Source organism: Arachis hypogaea, chromosome 10, assembly GCF_003086295.3.
Source record: "Arachis hypogaea cultivar Tifrunner chromosome 10, arahy.Tifrunner.gnm2.J5K5, whole genome shotgun sequence".
NCBI classification, from domain to species: domain Eukaryota; kingdom Viridiplantae; phylum Streptophyta; class Magnoliopsida; order Fabales; family Fabaceae; genus Arachis; species Arachis hypogaea.
In genome coordinates this window covers 110,541,361-110,560,785 of record NC_092045.1, presented here as the reverse complement: position 1 = coordinate 110,560,785, position 19,425 = coordinate 110,541,361, and the positions used below count along the sequence as shown (strand labels likewise).

Here is a 19,425-nt window from a genome sequence, read left to right as displayed (position 1 = left end):
GGATTCCACATTTTCTTGTTCTCTTCTCTTTCTTATGAGCAGGAGCAAGGACAAAAACATTCTTGTTGAGGCTGATCCTGAACCTGAAAGGACCTTGAAGCGAAAGCTAAGAGAAGCTAAGGCACAATTCTCTGTAGAGGACCTAACAGAAATCTTCAAAGAAGAAGAATCCATGGCAGCCGAAAACAACAACAATGCCAACAATGCAAGGAAGGTGCTGGGTGACTTTACTGCACCTACTCCCAACTTTTATGGGAGAAGCATCTCTATCCCTGCCATTGGAGCAAACAACTTTGAGCTTAAGCCTCAATTAGTTTCTCTAATGCAACAGAATTGCAAGTTTCATGGACTTCCATTGGAAGATCCTCATCAGTTTTTAACTGAATTCTTGCAAATCTGTGACACTGTCAAGACTAATGGGGTTGACCCTGAGGTCTACAGACTTATGCTATTCCCTTTTGCTATAAGAGACAGAGCTAGGACATGGTTGGATTCACAACCTAAAGAAAGCCTGAACTCTTGGGAAAAGCTAGTCAATGCCTTCTTGGCAAAGTTCTTTCCACCTCAAAAATTGAGTAAGCTTAGAGTGGAAATCCAAACCTTCAGACATAAGGAAGGAGAATCCCTCTATGAAGCTTGGGAAAGATACAAACAATTAATCAGAAAGTGTCCTTCTGATATGCTTTCTGAATGGAGCATCATAGGTATTTTCTATGATGGTCTCTCTGAACTATCCAAAATGTCTTTGGATAGCTCTGCTGGAGGCTCTCTTCATCTGAAGAAGACGCCTACAGAGGCTCAAGAGCTGATTGAAATGGTTACAAATAACCAATTCATGTACACTTCTGAAAGAAATCCTGTGAACAATGGGACTAGTCAGAAGAAAGGAGTTCTTGAGATTGACACTCTGAATGCCATATTGGCTCAGAACAAAATATTGACTCAACAAGTCAATATGATTTCTCAAAGTCTGTCTGGAATGCAAAATGCACCAAGCAGTACTAAGGAGGCTTCATCTGAGGAAGAAGCTTATGATCCTGAGAACCCTTCAATGGAAGAGGTGAATTACATGGGAGAATCCTATGGAAACACCTATAATCCTTCATGGAGAAATCATCCAAATTTCTCATGGAAAGATCAACAGAGACCTCAACAAGGTTTCAACAATAATAATGGTGGAAGAAACAGGTTTAGCAATAGCAAGCCTTTTCCATCATCTTCTCAGCAACAGACAGAGAGTTCTAAGCAGAATACCTCTGACTTAGCAACCATGGTCTCTGATCTAATCAAAACCACTCAAAGTTTCATGACTGAAACAAGGCCCTCCATTAGAAACTTGGAGGCACAAGTGGGTTAGCTGAGCAAGAGAATTACTGAACTCCCTCCTAGTACTCTCCCAAGCAATACAGAAGAAAATCCAAAAGGAGAGTGCAAGGCCATCAACATGGCCGAATTTTGGGAGGAAGGAGAGGCAGTGAACGCCACTGAGGAAGACCTCAATGGACGTCCACTGGCCTCCAATGAGTTCCCCAATGAGGAACCATGGGAATCTGAGGCTCAAAATGAGACCATAGAGATTCCATTGGACTTACTTCTGCCATTCATGAGCTCTGATGAGTATTCTTCCTCTGAAGAGGATGAGTATGTCACTGAAGAGCAAGTTGCTAAATACCTTGGAGCAATCATGAAGTTAAATGACAAGTTATTTGGAAATGAGACTTGGGAGGATGAAGCCCCTTTGCTCACCAAAGAACTGGATAACTTGTCTAGGCAGAAACTGCCTCAAAAGAGACAGGATCTTGGGAAGTTTTCAATACCTTGTACCATAGGCACCATGACCTTCAAGAAGGCCTTGTGTGACTTAGGGTCAAGTGTAAACCTCATGCCTCTCTCTGTAATGGAGAAATTAGGGATCTTTGAGGTGCAAGCTGCAAAAATCTCACTAGAGATGGCAGACAATTCAAGAAAACAAGCCTATGGACTTGTAGAGGATGTTCTGGTAAAAGTTGAAGACCATTACATCCCTACTGATTTCATAGTCCTAGAGACTGGGAAGTGCATGGATGAATCCATCATCCTTGGCAGACCCTTCCTAGCCACAGCAAAGGCTGTGATTGATGTTGATAGAGGAGATTTAATCATTCAAGTGAATGAAGAATCCTTTGTGTTTGAGGCTCAAGGATATCCCTCTGTCACCATGGAGAGGAAGCATGAAGAGCTCCTCTCAAAACAGAGCCAAACAGAGCCCCCACAGTCAAACTCTAAGTTTGGTGTTGGGAGGCCACAACCAAACTCTAAGTTTGGTGTTGAACCCCCACATTCAAACTCTAAAGTTTGGTGTTGGGAGGTTCCAACATGGCTCTGAGCATTTCTGAGGCTCCATGAGAGTCCTCTGTCAAGCTACTGACATTAAAGAAGCGCTTGTTGGGAGGCAACCCAATGTTATATTTTATCTATTTTCTTTTGTTATTTTATATTTTTTGTAGGTTGATGATCATGAGAAGTCACAAAATCAATGAAAAAAAGCAAAAACAGAATGAAAAGCAGAAAGAAAAACAGCACACCCTGGAGGAGAGCGCACTGGCGTTTAAACGCCAGTGAGGCTAGCAGATGGGCGTTTAACGCCCAGTCTGGCACCATTCTGGGCGTTTAACGCCAGAAAAGGGCACCAGACTGGCGTTAAACGCCAGAAAAGGGCAAGAAGCTGGCGTTAAACGCCAGAAATGGGCACCAGCCCGGCGTTTAACGCCAGAAATGGCTAAAAACGCATTTTTGCATGCCATTTGGTGCAGGGATGACTTTTCCTTGACACCTCAGGATCTGTGGACCCCACAGGATCCCCACCTACCCCACCACTCTCTCTCTTCTTCACCCATTCACCAATCACCTCAACACCTCTTCCCCAAAAACCCTTCACCTATCAAATCCCATCTTTCTCTTCACCACTCACATCCATCCTTCATAAAACCCCACCTACCTCACCATTCAAATTCAAACCACTTTCCCACCCAAACCCACCCTCAATTGACCGAACCCCACCCTTCCCCCTCTCCTATATAAACCCATCTTCACTCCTTCATTTTCACACAACCTAAACACCACTTCTACCCTTTTTGGCCGAACACAAAAGCCATTCCCTTCTTCCTCATTTCTTCTTCTTCTACTCTCTTCTTCCTTCTTTTGCTCGAGGACGAGCAAACCTTTTAAGTTTGGTGTGGTGAAAGCATTGCTTTTTGTTTTTCCATAACCATTTATGGCATCCAAGGCCGGAGAAACCTCTAGAAAGAGGAAAGGGAAGGCAAAAGCTTCCACCTCCGAGTCATAGGAGATGGAAAGATTCATCTCAAGGGTGCATCAAGACCACTTCTATGAAGTTGTGGCCTTGAAGAAGGTGATCCCCGAGGTCCCCTTCTCACTCAAAAAGAGTGAATATCCGGAGATCCGACATGAGATCCGAAGAAGAGGTTGGGAAGTTCTTACCAACCCCATTCAACAAGTCGGAATCTTAATGGTTCAAGAGTTCTATGCCAATGCATGGATCACCAAGAACCATGATCAAAGTGTGAACCCGGATCCAAAGAATTATCTTACTATGGTTCGGGGGAAATACTTGGATTTTAGTCCGGAAAGTGTAAGGTTGGCATTCAATTTGCCCATGATGCAAGGAGATGAACATCCTTACACTAGAAGGGTCAACTTTGATCAAAGGTTGGACCAAGTCCTCACAGTCATATGTGAAGAGGGCGCCCAATGGAAGAGAGATTCAAGAGGGAAGCCGGTTCAATTGAGAAGGCATGACCTCAAACCCGTGGCTAGAGGATGGTTGGAGTTTATCCAACGCTCAATCATTCCCACTAGCAACCGGTCCGAAGTTACCATAGACTGGGCTATCATGATTCATAGCATCATGATTGGAGAAGAAATAGAGGTTCATGAGGTTATAGCTCAAGAGCTTTATAAGGTGGCGGACAAGTCCTCTACCTTGGCAAGGTTAGCCTTTCCTCATCTCATTTGTCACCTCTGTTATTCAATTGGAGTTGACATAGAGGGAGACATCCCTATTGATGAGGACAAGCCCATCACTAAGAAGAGGATGGAGCACACAAGAGACCCCACTCATCATGAGATCCCTGAGATACCTCAAGGGATGCACTTTCCTCCACAAAACTATTGGGAGCAACTAAACACCTCCCTAGGAGAATTGAGTTCCAACATGGGACAACTAAGGGTGGAGCATCAAGAACACTCCATCATCCTCCATGAAATTAGAGAAGATCAAAGAATCATGAGAGAGGAGCAACAAAGACAAGGAAGAGACATTGAGGAGCTCAAGCACTCCATAGGATCTTCAAGAGGAAGAAAGAGCCGCCATCACTAAGGTGGACCCGTTCTTTAATTTCCTTGTTCTTTATTTTCCTGTTTTTCTAATTTTAGTGCTTATGTTTATCTATGTTTGTGTCTTGTGATCATTAGTGTTTTAGTGTCTATGCCTTAAAGTTATGAATGTCCTATGAATCCATCACCTTTCTTGAATGAAAAATGTGTTCTTAATTGAAAAAGAAAAGAATTGCATGAATTTTGAATTTTATAACAGTTTAATTATTTTGATGTGGTGGCAACACCTTTGTTCTCTGAATGTATGCTTAAACAGTGCATATGTCTTTTGAATTTGTGGTTCATGAATGTTGGCTCTTGAAAGAATGATGAAAAAGGGGACATGTTACTGAGGATCTGAAAAATCATAAAAATGATTCTTGAAGCAAGAAAAAAGCAGTGAATACAAAAAAAATTTCGAAAAAAAGAGAGGAAAAAGAAAAAGAAAGAGAAAAAGAAAGAAAAAGAAAGAAAATAAAGTTGTGATCCAAGGCAAAAAGAGTGTGCTTAAGAACCCTGGACACCTCTAATTGGGGACTCTAGCAAAGCTGAGTCACAATCTGAAAGGGTTCACCCAATTATGTGTCTGTGGCATGTATGTATCCGGTGGTAATACTGGAAGACAGAGTGCTTTGGGCCACGGCCAAGACTCAATAAGTAGCTATGTTCAAGAATCATCATACTTAACTAGGAGAATCAATAACACTATCTGGATTCTGAGTTCCTAAAGAAGCCAACCATTCTGAATTTCAAAGGATAGAGTGAGATGCCAAAACTATTCAGAGGCAAAAAGCTAAAAGCCCCGCTCATCTAATTAATACTGATCTTCATAGATGTTTTTGGAATTCATTGCATATTCTCTTCTTTTTATCTTATTTGATTTTCAGTTGCTTGAGGACAAGCAACAATTTAAGTTTGGTGTTGTGATGAGCGGATAATTTGTACGCTTTTTGGCATTGTTTTTAGTATGTTTTTAGTATGATCTAGTTAGTTTTTAGTATATTTTTATTAGTTTTTAGTTAAAATTCACTTTTCTGGACTTTACTATGAGTTTGTGTGTTTTTCTGTGATTTCAGGTATTTTCTGGCTGAAATTGAGGGACCTGAGCAAAAATCTGATTCAGAGACCAAAAAGGACTGCAGATGCTGTTGGATTCTGACCTCCCTGAACTCGAAGTGGATTTTCTGGAGCTACAGAAGCCCAATTGGCGCGCTCTCAACGGCGTTGGAAAGTAGACATCCTGGGCTTTCCATCAATATATGATAGTCCATACTTTGCCCAAGATTTGATGGCCCAAACCGGCGTACAAAGTCACCCTCAGAAATCCCAGCGTTAAACGCCGGAAGTGGCACCAAAATGGGAGTTAAACGCCCAAACTGGCACAAAAGCTGGCGTTTAACTCCAAGAGGAGTCTCTACACGAAAATACTTTATTGCTCAGCCCAAGCACACACCAAGTGGGCCCGGAAGTGGATTTTTATGTCATTTACTTATCTCTGTACACCGTAGGCTACTAGTTCTCTATATATAGGACCTTTTACTATTGTATTTTCATCTTCTGATCTTGGGAATCTTTTGATCTTTGGATCTTTTGATCACTTTGGGAGGCTGGCCATTCGGCCATGCCTAGACATTGTTCTTATGTATTTTCAACGGTGGAGTTTCTACACACCATAGATTAAGGTGTGGAGCTCTGCTGTACCTCGAGTATTAATGCAATTACTATTGTTCTTCTATTCAATTCCGCTTGTTCTTGTTCTAAGATATCACTTGTTCTTCAACTTGATGAATGTGATGATCCATGACACTCATCATCATTCTCACCTATGAACGTGTGACTGACCACCACCTCCGTTCTACCTTAGACTGGGTGAATATCTCTTGGATTCTTTAACCGGAATCTTCGTGGTATAGGCTAGAACTGATGGCGGCATTCAAGAGAATCCGGAAGGTCTAACCTTGTCTGTGGTATTCTGAGTAGGATTCAATGACTAAATGACTGTGACGTGCTTCAAACTCCTGAGGGCGGGGCGTTAGTGACAGACGCAAAAGAATCACTGGATTCTATTCCGGCCTGATCGAGAACCGACAGATGGATAGCCGTGCCGTGACAGGGTGCGTTGAACATTTCCACTGAGAGGATGGGAGGTAGCCACTGACAACGGTGAAACCCTTGCTTAAGCTTGCCATGGAAAGGAGTAAGAAGGATTGGATGAAGACAGTAGGAAAGCAGAGAGACGGAAGGGAAGGCATCTTCATACGCTTATCTGAAGTTCCTACCAATGAATTACATAAGTATCTCTATCTTTATCTTTATGTTTTATGCGTTTATCACCATACCCATTTGAGTTTGCCTGACTAAGATTTACAAGGTGACCATAGCTTGCTTCATACCAACAATATCTGTGGGATCGACCCTTACTCGCGTAAGGTTTATTACTTGGACGACCCAGTACACTTGCTGGTTAGTTGTGCGAAGTTGTAGTGATCACAATTTCGTGCACCAAAAGCATATCTTTCTCATCCTCAAAAGAGAATTGAAATATGTTTTTTCCATGATCTACCACTTTAAAATTCTCTGATTGCCTCCATATAGAATAGATAGCAGCCTCCACAGTACTGCTTGAAAATTGTTTATCCGCCAAAAGTCTTCTAACTAAATTTTTTGTACAACGTTTAGTCCCAACTTGCACGTCTTTCTCATCAAAATTAATTATTGTGTTTTCTTTCTCAAGTTGCAGCCTCGATTTGCTAGCAGTGATAGCAACATTTGCTACCATGGTAATCAAGTTGATACAATGACGTTAGATTATTGGAACAAATTGATTGATCATAGAAAAATTTTAGATATTAAAATTTTTCTATTAAATTTTTAAATTTCAAAGGCACACTTTTCTCTAAATTTCAAATACTATTTGAGGTATTACTTCAAAATATATTTTGAAGTAATACCTCAAATAGTATTTGAAATTTAGAGAAAAGTGTGCCTTTGATGCATATATATATATATATATATATATATATATATATATATATATATATATATATATATATATAATCTTAGCTATTCAATTATTTCACAGGTAAGATGAATTAGTTAACAAACTTATTGATGCACTGTTAGTAACAAAGCAAATAATAATGATTTGATGCATCTTGATAATGACCCCTATTTTTTTTGGGATTAGCTAACTAATAATATGAGTTGTAACGACGCATATATTAAAATTATTATCGGTAAAAGTTTTAAAATTTTTTATTTTAATAAATATATAATAAATATATTGAAAATTTAAAATTTATTTAAGTGTCATTAAGTTGTTTTAAAAAAATATTTTTTAACAAAAATATATTTTTTATTTTTTACGTATTTAATAATTTTTTAATAGTAAAAATAAAAACACTAAAAATATAAAAAAATATATTTTAAAAATTATAATTTATATCTTTTTAAAAATATTTTTTTGTTTAAAAAAATATTTTTAACATGATAAATAAATAAAAATATTTTTATATTATTGTACTCAAACATAATTAATAAATAAAAGATATTTTTATATGAGATATCTAAAGTCTAAACATAAAATGATTATTATATTTTTTTAAAAGGTCTTTTAAAAAGTAATCACTTAAAATTTATTTTTTAAAGTTTAACCAAACAAACTCTTGATCTTTGTATATTTCTATAAAACAATTTCAGTTGATAACCTTGACCTGTATCTTGCTAAACCTTTTTTTATTTTTCCTTTAGTCCAACAAATTATTGCATTGATTAGCTAACTTTAACGAATGATAGACACCAAATAAAAACTTAAACCAATGATATAGGAGCCATCAGCCATCGGACTTTCTCCAAATAGAAGTGATGATTGGGCATGTCAATATATAATCAATTGTAATTATTTTTTAAGAAAAAATCAATTGTAATTACATTAGAAGAAAGGAACTATGCAAAATGCAGAAAATTGATTGTGGATCGAGCATGTGAATTTAGGCACTAGTTTTAAGCAGGAAGGATACTGTGGCAAGGAGAATTTAGAACAATGTAAAGACTTCACAAAAATATGCTTTGTCGATAACTAAAGTCAGCATTTGATAAAGTTCTGTTTTTCCAAAAGTAATTTTTAGGTTTTAATTTTGGTGAAAATTTAAGTATAGTCAACTTCACGTGAAATTAATAACTGAGAGCCGTTTAATAAAAATTTAGTCAAATTATTTAACGATTCTCACCTATTAACTTCATGTGAAGTTGACTGTATTTAAGTTTTCACTTTTAATTTTTTAAGATAATTTTTGAAAAGTTACAGTACTATGTATGTTTGATAAATCAAAATAAAAGTATTAATTTAGGTTGGTCGGATTCTTAATTTAGGTTGGTCAGATTCTTAATTGACTTAATTCACTAATACAATTAAATAAGTGTTATAAATTTGAATTTTTTCTTGGTTGAGTATACACTACAAGAAAACAGCTCTATTGTCACGCTTTTAAAGCGTGGCGAAAAGTTGAAAAAAAGTGACGATAGCTTTTCACCACGCTTTTTGAGCTATCGGCACGTTTTTGAAAGGGTCACATCTGCAAGAGTGCCGGTTGCTCTATCGCCACGCTTTTGGTGATCTATCGCTACGCTTTCTTTTTTGTCAGGCTTTTTACAAATTATTTAAGCGTGGCCGTATGTGAGAGATATGGCCACGTTTTATATATCACCATGCTTTTAAAGCGTACCAATAGAAAGATATGGCCACACTTTCAAAGCGTGGCGATAGCGAGGGATATAGCCACGTTTTTAAAGCATAGCGATAGCGAGGGATACGGCCACGCTTTTAAAGCGTGACAATAGCCTTATCAAATTTTTAAAAAAAAAATCTTTTTTCTAATTTTACCTTCATCGTTGCACAATATAAATTTTCAGTTCTTTTTTATTACCAAACCTATAAATATAGCATGCAATTTTTATTACAAGACAAATCAAACAGTAATTAGTAACATATAATTTTTACTATAATTGTTTTATACATTAAAAAACTAATACTCAAATACAATATAAATCTCGAGTTCAAAACTTTGATTTCTCAACAAGTAAGTCCATTATTTTTCAATATTTCAGCAACGATTACCATTAACACAACTGTCTTCAGCAATAGGATATAGGAAAAAGGGTTAAATTCCAAAACTAAAAATCGAAAAAAAAAATACAGAAACAATACAATTTAACCCTAAGTCCTTCGATGTTCCTTCTTCTTCTAGATCTCTCAAACTTCCTTCTCTTAGATCGTACATAAGGCTTGGTATGACTGTGAAGAACACCAGGAGCATGTTTCACAACTTCTCTGGAATTCTTTAGACTTCTAAAATGGACCTACATTCATACAATAATATATAAACCAAATTAACCATCTGAAAACTATCACGTTATTAACATTTCCAAACTCATTCTGTCATAATGCATAGTACCATTATAATTCACAACGAATATATACTTGGTTTCATGTGATTCATTCAATCAAACGGTATAAATATTGTTTCAAATTATAGTAGTATTTTTTTAATATATAGCTAACATATATTTTTTTATTTTATTAATTAAAAAATAGTCTATGTGCATAGTTATTTATAAGGTGAATGTTACCATACCCTTTCTAAAATAATATATAAGTTATCCTCTTTGATGTGTCATATTTTAATTCGATATTTATTTTTAATACATTTGTTATATATTTATTAAAATATTAATTTAAAATTTTTCTTATATTAACTAAATTCTAAACTAAAATATTGATGTGACAAATTAAAAATAGAAACGCAAATTAGTGTCACCGTAAAAATTTTCAATTTAAAAAATTTATCGTATCAAGTAGATCTTTCAATTTAAAAATTTATTTTATACAATTTGGTTTCAAATTATATGAAAAAAAGGAAGAAATTGAAACACTTTATATCTTATTTTTTAAAAATTAATGTAGCTAGTTTGCAATTATTTTTTATGAAGGTCTGGATTTTTATTTAATTTTAGTTAGAAATAAGAGATTTTGTGTAAAAAATAAAAGTGTAATATATAACATTATTTTTCAAAAATTTTGTTAAATTTTCAACAAATTTTAATGACCCGAAATTAATTTCTTAATTTTTATTTTATTAGATAAATTAGTCATCCAATGAATTCTACTAAAAATTTAAAATAAATAAATACCCATTAGAATATGACACATTAGAAAAGGTAACTTACATGTTATTTTTAGAGAGGGTAGGATATATAGCATTTACTATCCTTACTTCCGTTGAAAGACCATCAAGATTTAAGTTATGAATCCTCAAAATTCTGCACATAAATTTACCAATCGAAATCCAACCTACTATGATCTCCTTAAACTCATGGTTTGTTTAATTTGAGTACTGAACAGTGAACACCAATTTACATCTGCTACTATCATTACCTTTTCCCTTGCATAGTTGCATGTCAAAATGAAGTTACAAGCTCAAAGGAACTTAAGTGATCATAATGCAAATAAAATAATGCAAGTTAAGTAGTGGGTAATGTGTGCTTTACAAAATTTAATTTACTACCAAAGCATTAAGACGTGAACTAATGCTTTATAGATAGATACATATGGAGTGGTTAGGGTGTCCCTTTTGGTAAACCGGTACATGGTGTCATTTTTTTATTAGAAAAGAACTCAAAACCTGACCCTACCTTTCTTGCTTGCTTCAAACTCATCTAATTCCAGGCAGAGACAAAAGAGACAAGCAAGGCCATCATAAAGAGGCTGATCACAAAATTAGGTGGAAAGTTCCATGAAAAGAACAAAAATTACCTAGTATGAACATTGAACAAAGTGGTCACAACACCAAGAATGTAATTTAGTACTGCCTTTTGATGAAAGTCACTTTCGAGTTTTGATATGCATAGATTAAATAATTCCTTATATTGGTTAAATATTGGACAAATGCTAGAAAACTAGACTTTTTTTTATTTGATGCATAATAGTTTTGTCATTTTGATCCGCATAATTTTTTTTATATGAGTTTAATTTTAATATACTATTTAAAGAGTTTTACATTATTATTTAATTAGATTCATGTGTTTATATAACTTTTTAAATAATAAGTATAAAAATTAATTGCGTAATCACATTATTAATATATATATATATATATATATATATATATATATAATTTTCTACACTGATAATGTGTGAAAATTAAATTATTTATATATATGATTACATTATTAATTTATATTTATATTATAATATTTTTTAGATAAAGATATTTATTTTCTACTAACATAGAAATAAGATAATTTTATTTAAGTTGTATATAAAATATTTGATAAAAACTCAAGTACAGTCAACTTTATGTGAAGTTGATAATTGAGAGCCGTTAGATGTTAATCGAATCATTCAAATCATTTAACGGCTCTTAGTTATCAACTTCAACTTCACATTAGTTTTCATTAAAATATTTTAAGAAAAGTGCTTCAGCATCAATCAGAAAAATATAACTAAAATCTGGCAAGAAAATAAGAAGTATTAGGATCCACTTTTTATTATTCAAAGCTAAGACACAAACAATGTCACATTATTCGGACAACGAAATTCTGATTGTCTAGTGATTTTCCTTTTCTATCTTAACACTGACAGTATGATATTTAAAATCATATAGCAATTACATTTAAATTAGACAAAAACTTCAACTATATATTTTTAACATAGAGACAAAAAACGCCGTATCCATTTATTTGATCCTTAATCCTTATGGTTATGCAATTCAAATAACTTGGTGTCACGCCTTATTTGTTCCAATACTCAAAGAAATGAAAAAACTTAACAACGGTTGACATGTTATGTTCACTCTTTAACATATCCCTAATGTATGTTCTCTCTATGGTCCATGGCGGTTGCTTCAAGATATGGAAACTTCAACAGCAATCACAAATGTGTGCAGGTTTTGTAACAACCATTAGGTGAGACATCACTGCAACACCAACAGTGAATTCCATTCCCTCTACAATACTACTACTATACATCCAATACCATTAGCATTTTCCATAATTTGGTTACTTAGTTGAAGCTATATTCCAAGTTCTAACATTTGTGAAAGTTTGCTTAGTTAATTAGTTAATTGATAACATATCACATAGTCAATGAGGCTTGTCATCTTAGTTCTTTGTGTAATTGTGTTGTTCTCCAATGCAGGTTAGAATTAGATATCATACCATGCAATGTTTATCTTTTTATTTTGTTTTGGTTTCACACATACAAACATTATATTTAGCTCATTTGCCATTTTTTTTTTAATTTATCATAGGTGCCTATGATCCTTTGGATCCAAATGGGAATGTAACAATCAAATGGGATATAGTGTCTTGGACTCCAGATGGCTATGTTGTAAGTACAAATTTCATTTCTAATTCTTTTCATGTTTTCTTATTAGCCATATAAAATTTCAAAATAAACAAGTACAATCTTATTAGTTGTCTTCGTGTAAAGACAAATGGCGAAAACTGTTTCATGATTTGACATATTTGACTAAACTGTCTATGCTAACTGCATCATCTTTTCCGACCATCAGGCGGACGTAACGTTGTACAACTTCCAAATGTTCCGGCACATAATGAACCCTGGATGGACCCTGGGATGGACATGGGCAAAGAAAGAAGTGATATGGTCTATGATAGGAGCTCAAACAACAGAGCAAGGTGACTGCTCAAAGTTCAAAGGGAACATACCTCACTGCTGCAAGAAAATCCCAACAGTTGTGGACTTGCTTCCTGGTGTCCCTTACAACCAGCAATTCACAAATTGCTGTAAGGGTGGAGTTGTTGCTGCGTGGGGCCAAGACCCTTCACAGGCTATCTCTTCATTCCAAATAAGTGTTGGCCAAGCCGGTACCTCCAACAAGACGGTTAAACTCCCCAAGAACTTCACTCTCTTGGCTCCCGGACCGGGATACACTTGCGGCCGGGCCAAGGTTGTTCCTTCCACCACTTTCCTTACTCCGGACAAGCGCCGCAAGACTCAAGCCCTGAGTAAGTTTTCAAACTCTGTTTTTATTTTTAGTGTTTTCTGTTTTTCTGTTTTCTTATTTATTTTTCTTTTGCAAAATTATGAGAAAAAAAATAGAAAATGAAAATACAAATCAAACACACCTTTTAAGATTTCGAATTTGTTTCACTTTTTATGAAAATTTAGGCTGCGTTTGTTTATGGATATAGGACACAGAAACACAATATCGTGTTTGATAAAGGAGACATAAACAGAGATCATGTGTCTAGGGACACTAAATTAGTGTATTTTGTGTCCATCCTTATAGGAAAGACACGGAGACACAACTTATTTTTCATTTTTTATTTCATTATTCTTGTTAATTTTTTATAACTATATATTTTTGAATGGAAAAAAAATGAGATAAATTAAATTTTCATAATTTGTTCTAGTTTATCACCAAACAGATACAAAAATACAAACTTTTGTGTCTCTGTCCTTTATGTCCTGTTCTCAGTGTTTTGTCTTATCCTGTTCTCAGAAACAAACGCAGCCTTACCTACCAAGAATACTGATGTTTCATTTGTTGTCTCTTATGCAGTGACATGGAATGTTACCTGCACATACTCACAATTTCTAGCAAGAAAGAACCCTGCTTGTTGTTTATCTTTGTCATCTTTCTACAATGAAACTATTACCCCTTGTCCCTCTTGTGCATGTGGCTGCCAGAACAAAAGGAATTGTGTCAAGTAAGTCACTATTGCAAAACAGTTTATGCCATTAACATATTTATGTGATTATATAACGGTTGCTATGGTGCATGCAGGAGTGACTCTAAAATTCTGAGCATGGTTGGTGTTCACACTCCAAAGAAAGACAATGAACCATTGATGCAGTGCACTCATCATATGTGTCCAATAAGGGTGCATTGGCATGTGAAGCAAAACTATAAGGACTATTGGCGAGTCAAGATTGCCATAACAAATTTCAATTACAGGATGAACTATTCCCTATGGACTCTTGCAATTCAGCATCCAAATCTCAACAATGTCACACAAGTTTTCAGCTTTGATTACAAGCCTATACTTCCCTATGCTTCCATAAGTGAGTAGTCTCAGCTAATAAATTCTTTTTTCTTATTGTTTCACAATTTGATTATCTATGTATGAATCATTAATATACTCATATATATCCTCATAATATGCTTTTACATTCATATTATTTTTATATAGCAGCACAAGTACTTCAAAATTACTGACATGCTCATATCTTGATACCATAGTACATAAATATTTTTTTATCTCTAAAATTCCTTTGCAGTGAATATATGATATGTTCCAAGTTTTGTTATTCAAAAAATTTAAGATAAATTTATCTGTGTCAATTATTTCTATTTTTTAGTAAATCTTTTTTATGTAATTATAATATTTTATTTAATATACAGTTGTACAGCCGTTTCCTAATCTTTTAACATTATTCCTACAAAAAATATTTTAAAGGTTATTGTATTAGTGTATTGTATATATTATTTTTTTTATCCAATGTCACATCTTAAATGATGCAATATAATTGATAACTACTAAATTTGTATTATCTGAAAAATGGACAACCAATTTTAATTGTTCAAATAACATTTCTCAGACTAATAATTTTGAGAATGGTTATTCACATGTGTTCTCATTTTTTGTATGTAGATGACACTGGCATGTTTTTTGGCATGAAATACTTCAATGATCTATTAATGGAAGCTGGACCAACTGGGAATGTTCAATCAGAAGTGCTTCTTCAGAAGGACAAAGACACATTCACATTCAAGCAAGGTTGGGCATTTCCAAGAAAAGTCTACTTTAATGGTGATGAATGCATGCTTCCACCACCAGATTCCTATCCATTCCTCCCTAATTCTTCCCCTCAAACACCAAGTGCCTTCCCAGCACTCATTTTATCATTGATATTCTTCCTAGTTTTATGATGAATTGGTGGGGTTCATATATAGTTTTGTTTTATGAAAAGTTTTGAGACCATGTACACTTAAAAGTAACTTGATAAACATTATGTATGAAACTTAATGTTCAAGTCATTCTTTGAAAACACCAAGCCAGATTCATGGAGGTGTTTCTTGATGAGCACCAAAGGGATGCTAAATATAATAATCCAACAATGATTTTTGTCTGAATCATGAATTCATGATGCTGCTATTATAATGTCTTAATCAATAATTCATCTCCTTTTTTATTGTTTACCAGAAAATATTAATAGTCTTAGAACAAAAATAAAATGAAACACTAAATGCAGCAGCATAACATATCCTAAGAATGCATAGAAAAAACCAAGATCATGTAAAATATAATATATATATATATATATATATATATATATATATATATATATATATATATATATATATATATATGTGTAGCAACATTTAGACAAAAAGTATATATATACAACTAAAGTATTTTAGAAGTACAATCATCATAGCTAGCTTTTGTTGCCATGAAAGATACACTAAATGCTCAACATGTCACACTAATAGAAACACAATCTCGCCTTACTCGAACTCAATGAAGAGGTGAATCCATACTACCTAAGGTAGAAACTCACATGAAGACAACTGCATGCGAGTCTTCACCACTATCGAAACGACACCACAGCAGCAACATTCAACCACCAATATGCTTAAAGTTGGAAATTAAATCATGAGTCCTGAACTAATCTTGAATTTTTTACTGCATGTCAATCTCTGTATCTGATCAAATTCCCAATTGATATTCCAAATTTGCATCAAAACTAGTCAGACTGATAATTTTGGTGGCAAAGTTGAGTTTCCGATGGTCATGAATATGAACATTAAGCATATGCACACAATGCCAAGGCTACAAAGGAAGCCAGCACTAAAGCTAGCAAGGAAACCTCTCGCCGGGAACTGGCATTTGGCAGCCACGGATAAGCATCAGGTGGTGGCATCACACAGTTGTCACCATTGAAATAGATCCTCCGAGGAAACGCCCAACCTTTGTCGAAAGTAAAAGTTGATTTATCCTTTCGGAAGAGTAGCTCTGATTGTACATTACCTTCCGGACCGGCTTCCATGAGCAAATCATTGTAGAACTTAATTCCCCATAGCAATGCTGTATCATCTGTTTAAAGCAATTCATATCACTATCAGTAATTCACATGCTTCTAGAAAAAAGTAAGGAGTAAAAAGGATTTGATATTCTATGATGAATAGAGAGATTTTTGTTGCTCATTCAGTGATTAGGACTAGATAATTTTGAATATAACACAAACTTTCACAATCCCTCCCTCTATAATAATTGGTGCCTCGTGTCTGAAAGATTGCTTGTCCTTGAAGGTTTTCTTTTTTCTTTTTATTTATTTTTTTAAAAGAAGAAATCTTAGAACAAAGGATAATACTTACTTATTGTGCCATAAGGTGTCAATGACTTGTAGTTAAAACTAAAAAGCTGAGTCAGATTGTCGAAATTCGGGTGTTGAATAACCAAGTTCCAATCTGTATAGTTCATCTTGTAATTGAAATTAGTAATAGTGACCTTCACACGCCAGTACTCCTTGTAGTTAAGCTTAACATGCCAATGAACTCGGATAGGACACATATGGCGAGTACATTGAACGAAAGGGGAACTCTTTGCAGGGTTAGCAACAACCGATGCCAAATGCGGTGTATCTGGACTGTAAACATAAAGAGAAAGAACATATCTTAGTGCGAAATATTCATTTCTGTTTCGAAGGAAATCGCAATACAAGGAGTAAACACATACTCTACACAGTTCCCGGATTGAGAAGAGTTTCCCTGGCAGCCACACGAACATGTTGGGCAGGGTACAATGGTATCATTATAGAAAGATGAGAGTGAAACACAGCAAGTGGGAGTTTTCTGAGCTAGAAATTGTGAATACATGCATGTCACATTCCATGTCACTGCAATACATCAGAGAAATATAAGAAATAGTAAGGTCAAAAGTATTGCTAACAAGTGCTGTCAGTTAATTAGAAAGCAAGTTTTAGATTTAATCAAAGAACTATTACCAGATTGCATGATTTTGATAATGGTAACAATAAAACAACTAATGAACTAGAGCATATTATATTAACTTACTGAGAGCTTGAGTTCTTCTTCTTTTATCTCCTGTTAAGAATTGAGTAGGTTGAACAATTTTTCCCGGCCCACAGGTATAACCTGGTCCCGGTGCTTTCAAGGTGAAGTTCTTGGGCACCCTGACTGTTTTGTTAGAGGTTCCAGCTCTACCAACACTGATTTGAAATGATGCAATGGCATTTGCTGGATCCTGTGCCCATGAGCTGAGTACACCTCCTTTGCAACAATTTGCAATTTGTTGATTATATGGTGTTCCGGGAAGTAAATCTACAACGGTTGGGTCCTTTTTACAGCAATGTGGTGGGGTTGTCTTGAATTTCGAGCAATCGCCTTGTTCGGTAGTCTGCCCTCCCATCATGCTCCATATTACCTCTTTCTTTGCCCATGTCCATCCTAGCGACCACCCTGGCGCCGAGATGTGACGGTATTGCTGGAAATTGTTTAATGTAACAACAGCCTGCAGTAGACTCAATTGTGTTTTAGCAAGATCAAGCTTCTAACAGAACAAAAATAAATGAAATCATTTCAAAACCATGTATAATTCTAAAAGAATATACTTACAACATAACCATCTGGTGTCCAGCTTATAATATCCCATCTGATTGTAATGTTTCCGTTTGGATCAAGCACATCATAGGCTTCTGAAAGACAAAATGTCGAATCGAAAATCAAACTTCTTTACTGGAAGCAATCATTGAACCTTAAATCTTGACATCACATACTAACATTGAATCAATAAAGTGAAAATAGTTATCAAGAGGCATACAAAAATAGCATACAACTTCACTTTTACACACTCAATTTCCACGGAATGGTTTCAACCTTCCCATGTAAGAAAGATATCCGTATTAGTAAGGGCATTCATATATGAATTACTGAAGTTAAAGCTGAAATTAGTACCATCAGTTACTTATTCAACTGTTGACCCTACGAAAATTCAATTTAATATCGGTTAATTATCATCTTAGCACTTAATTAGTATAAGATCGATATATATATAGATAATCCGAATATCAGTTTCATCGTTTGATACCAAAATTTTGATAGCAAGAAAGATTGAACAGAGGAAGCAATTGGCAATGTTTTCTATCAAAACCGTTGCCATCAACCAAAAGATAATAATAATAATATTGCAGAAAGCAAACTTTTCATTTTTTTCAACAAATTCAGAGGACAAATTTCAGCATCAATCTCAAAAGTCGAGTAACAGAGCGTAAGGTACACGCCATCATGCACGAGGCAAAATGAGAAAAACCGGATTACCGAACAATCCGTTAAACCACAAGAACACATATCCAATGAAAAAGTTCTAAAAATTTAACGAGAAAAAAAAAAGAAAAAAGAAAAGCACGAGTGCAGGAACCTGTTGAAGAGAAGGAGGTGAAAGAGAGAAGGAAGAAGAGCAAAATGCATGGAGGCGGTTTGATGAAGAATCGGATTTTGGCAACGGAACAAGACAACATTTTGAATGGTGAAAAGGGGAATGAATGTTAATAATGTTAGGATTGTGTTGAACTGAGTTGTTGTGTCTTATATATGTCGTATGAGCTATGATCACTTGGTTTATAAGTTCTGTGACATAAAAAAAAAACACTATGAAAAGGGAACAGAAAAAGAACATAGGAGAGAGAAAGTGGAAGGAGAGAGAGTGTGTGTCAGTGGAAAAAAAAGACGCGGCTCATGCTGACTTGTTCTAATTTGGGGGGCCAGTTGGCATATACTATCATAAATGGAAAAATGATACTTGTATTCTTGTAAGAATAAGACTGGTTTTATTTAACATTATTTATATTTATTTTTATTTGTTTTTTAGTATATTTATCAATCATATTAATTACTCGTATAATTGTATAGAATATATTGAAATATAAAATATATATTTAAAAATAAATTAAATTATATATATTTAATTATTTATATATAAATATATAATAACTGATTTGATAAT

The 19,425-nt window shown here is 34.7% G+C and overlaps 2 protein-coding genes and 1 non-coding gene across 3 annotated transcripts; 1 reads left to right on the top strand and 2 right to left on the bottom strand.

Annotated features, from left to right (window-relative positions):
- Positions 1 to 577: 577 nt before the first annotated feature.
- On the bottom strand, positions 578 to 685 carry LOC112719133 (small nucleolar RNA R71). Its single transcript, XR_003161448.1, has one exon. It is a non-coding gene; the product is annotated as a small nucleolar RNA R71 (small nucleolar RNA).
- Positions 686 to 12,353: 11,668 nt separating this feature from the next.
- On the top strand, positions 12,354 to 15,533 carry LOC112716540 (COBRA-like protein 4). Its single transcript, XM_025768461.3, has 6 exons — positions 12,354 to 12,568; positions 12,681 to 12,760; positions 12,945 to 13,401; positions 13,959 to 14,106; positions 14,184 to 14,461; positions 15,052 to 15,533. Exons 1-6 carry the CDS (start codon positions 12,517 to 12,519, stop codon positions 15,327 to 15,329), a joined length of 1,293 nt encoding a protein of 430 aa, XP_025624246.1. The 5' UTR covers positions 12,354 to 12,516; the 3' UTR covers positions 15,330 to 15,533.
- Positions 15,534 to 15,781: 248 nt separating this feature from the next.
- LOC112716538 (protein COBRA) lies at positions 15,782 to 19,167 on the bottom strand. Its single transcript, XM_025768460.2, has 6 exons — positions 18,841 to 19,167; positions 18,039 to 18,118; positions 17,478 to 17,934; positions 17,140 to 17,299; positions 16,779 to 17,050; positions 15,782 to 16,497 (listed from the first exon to the last, which is right to left on the bottom strand). The coding sequence occupies exons 1-6, from the start codon at positions 18,938 to 18,940 to the stop codon at positions 16,208 to 16,210; spliced, it is 1,359 nt and encodes a 452-aa protein (XP_025624245.1). The 5' UTR covers positions 18,941 to 19,167; the 3' UTR covers positions 15,782 to 16,207.
- Positions 19,168 to 19,425: the final 258 nt, after the last annotated feature.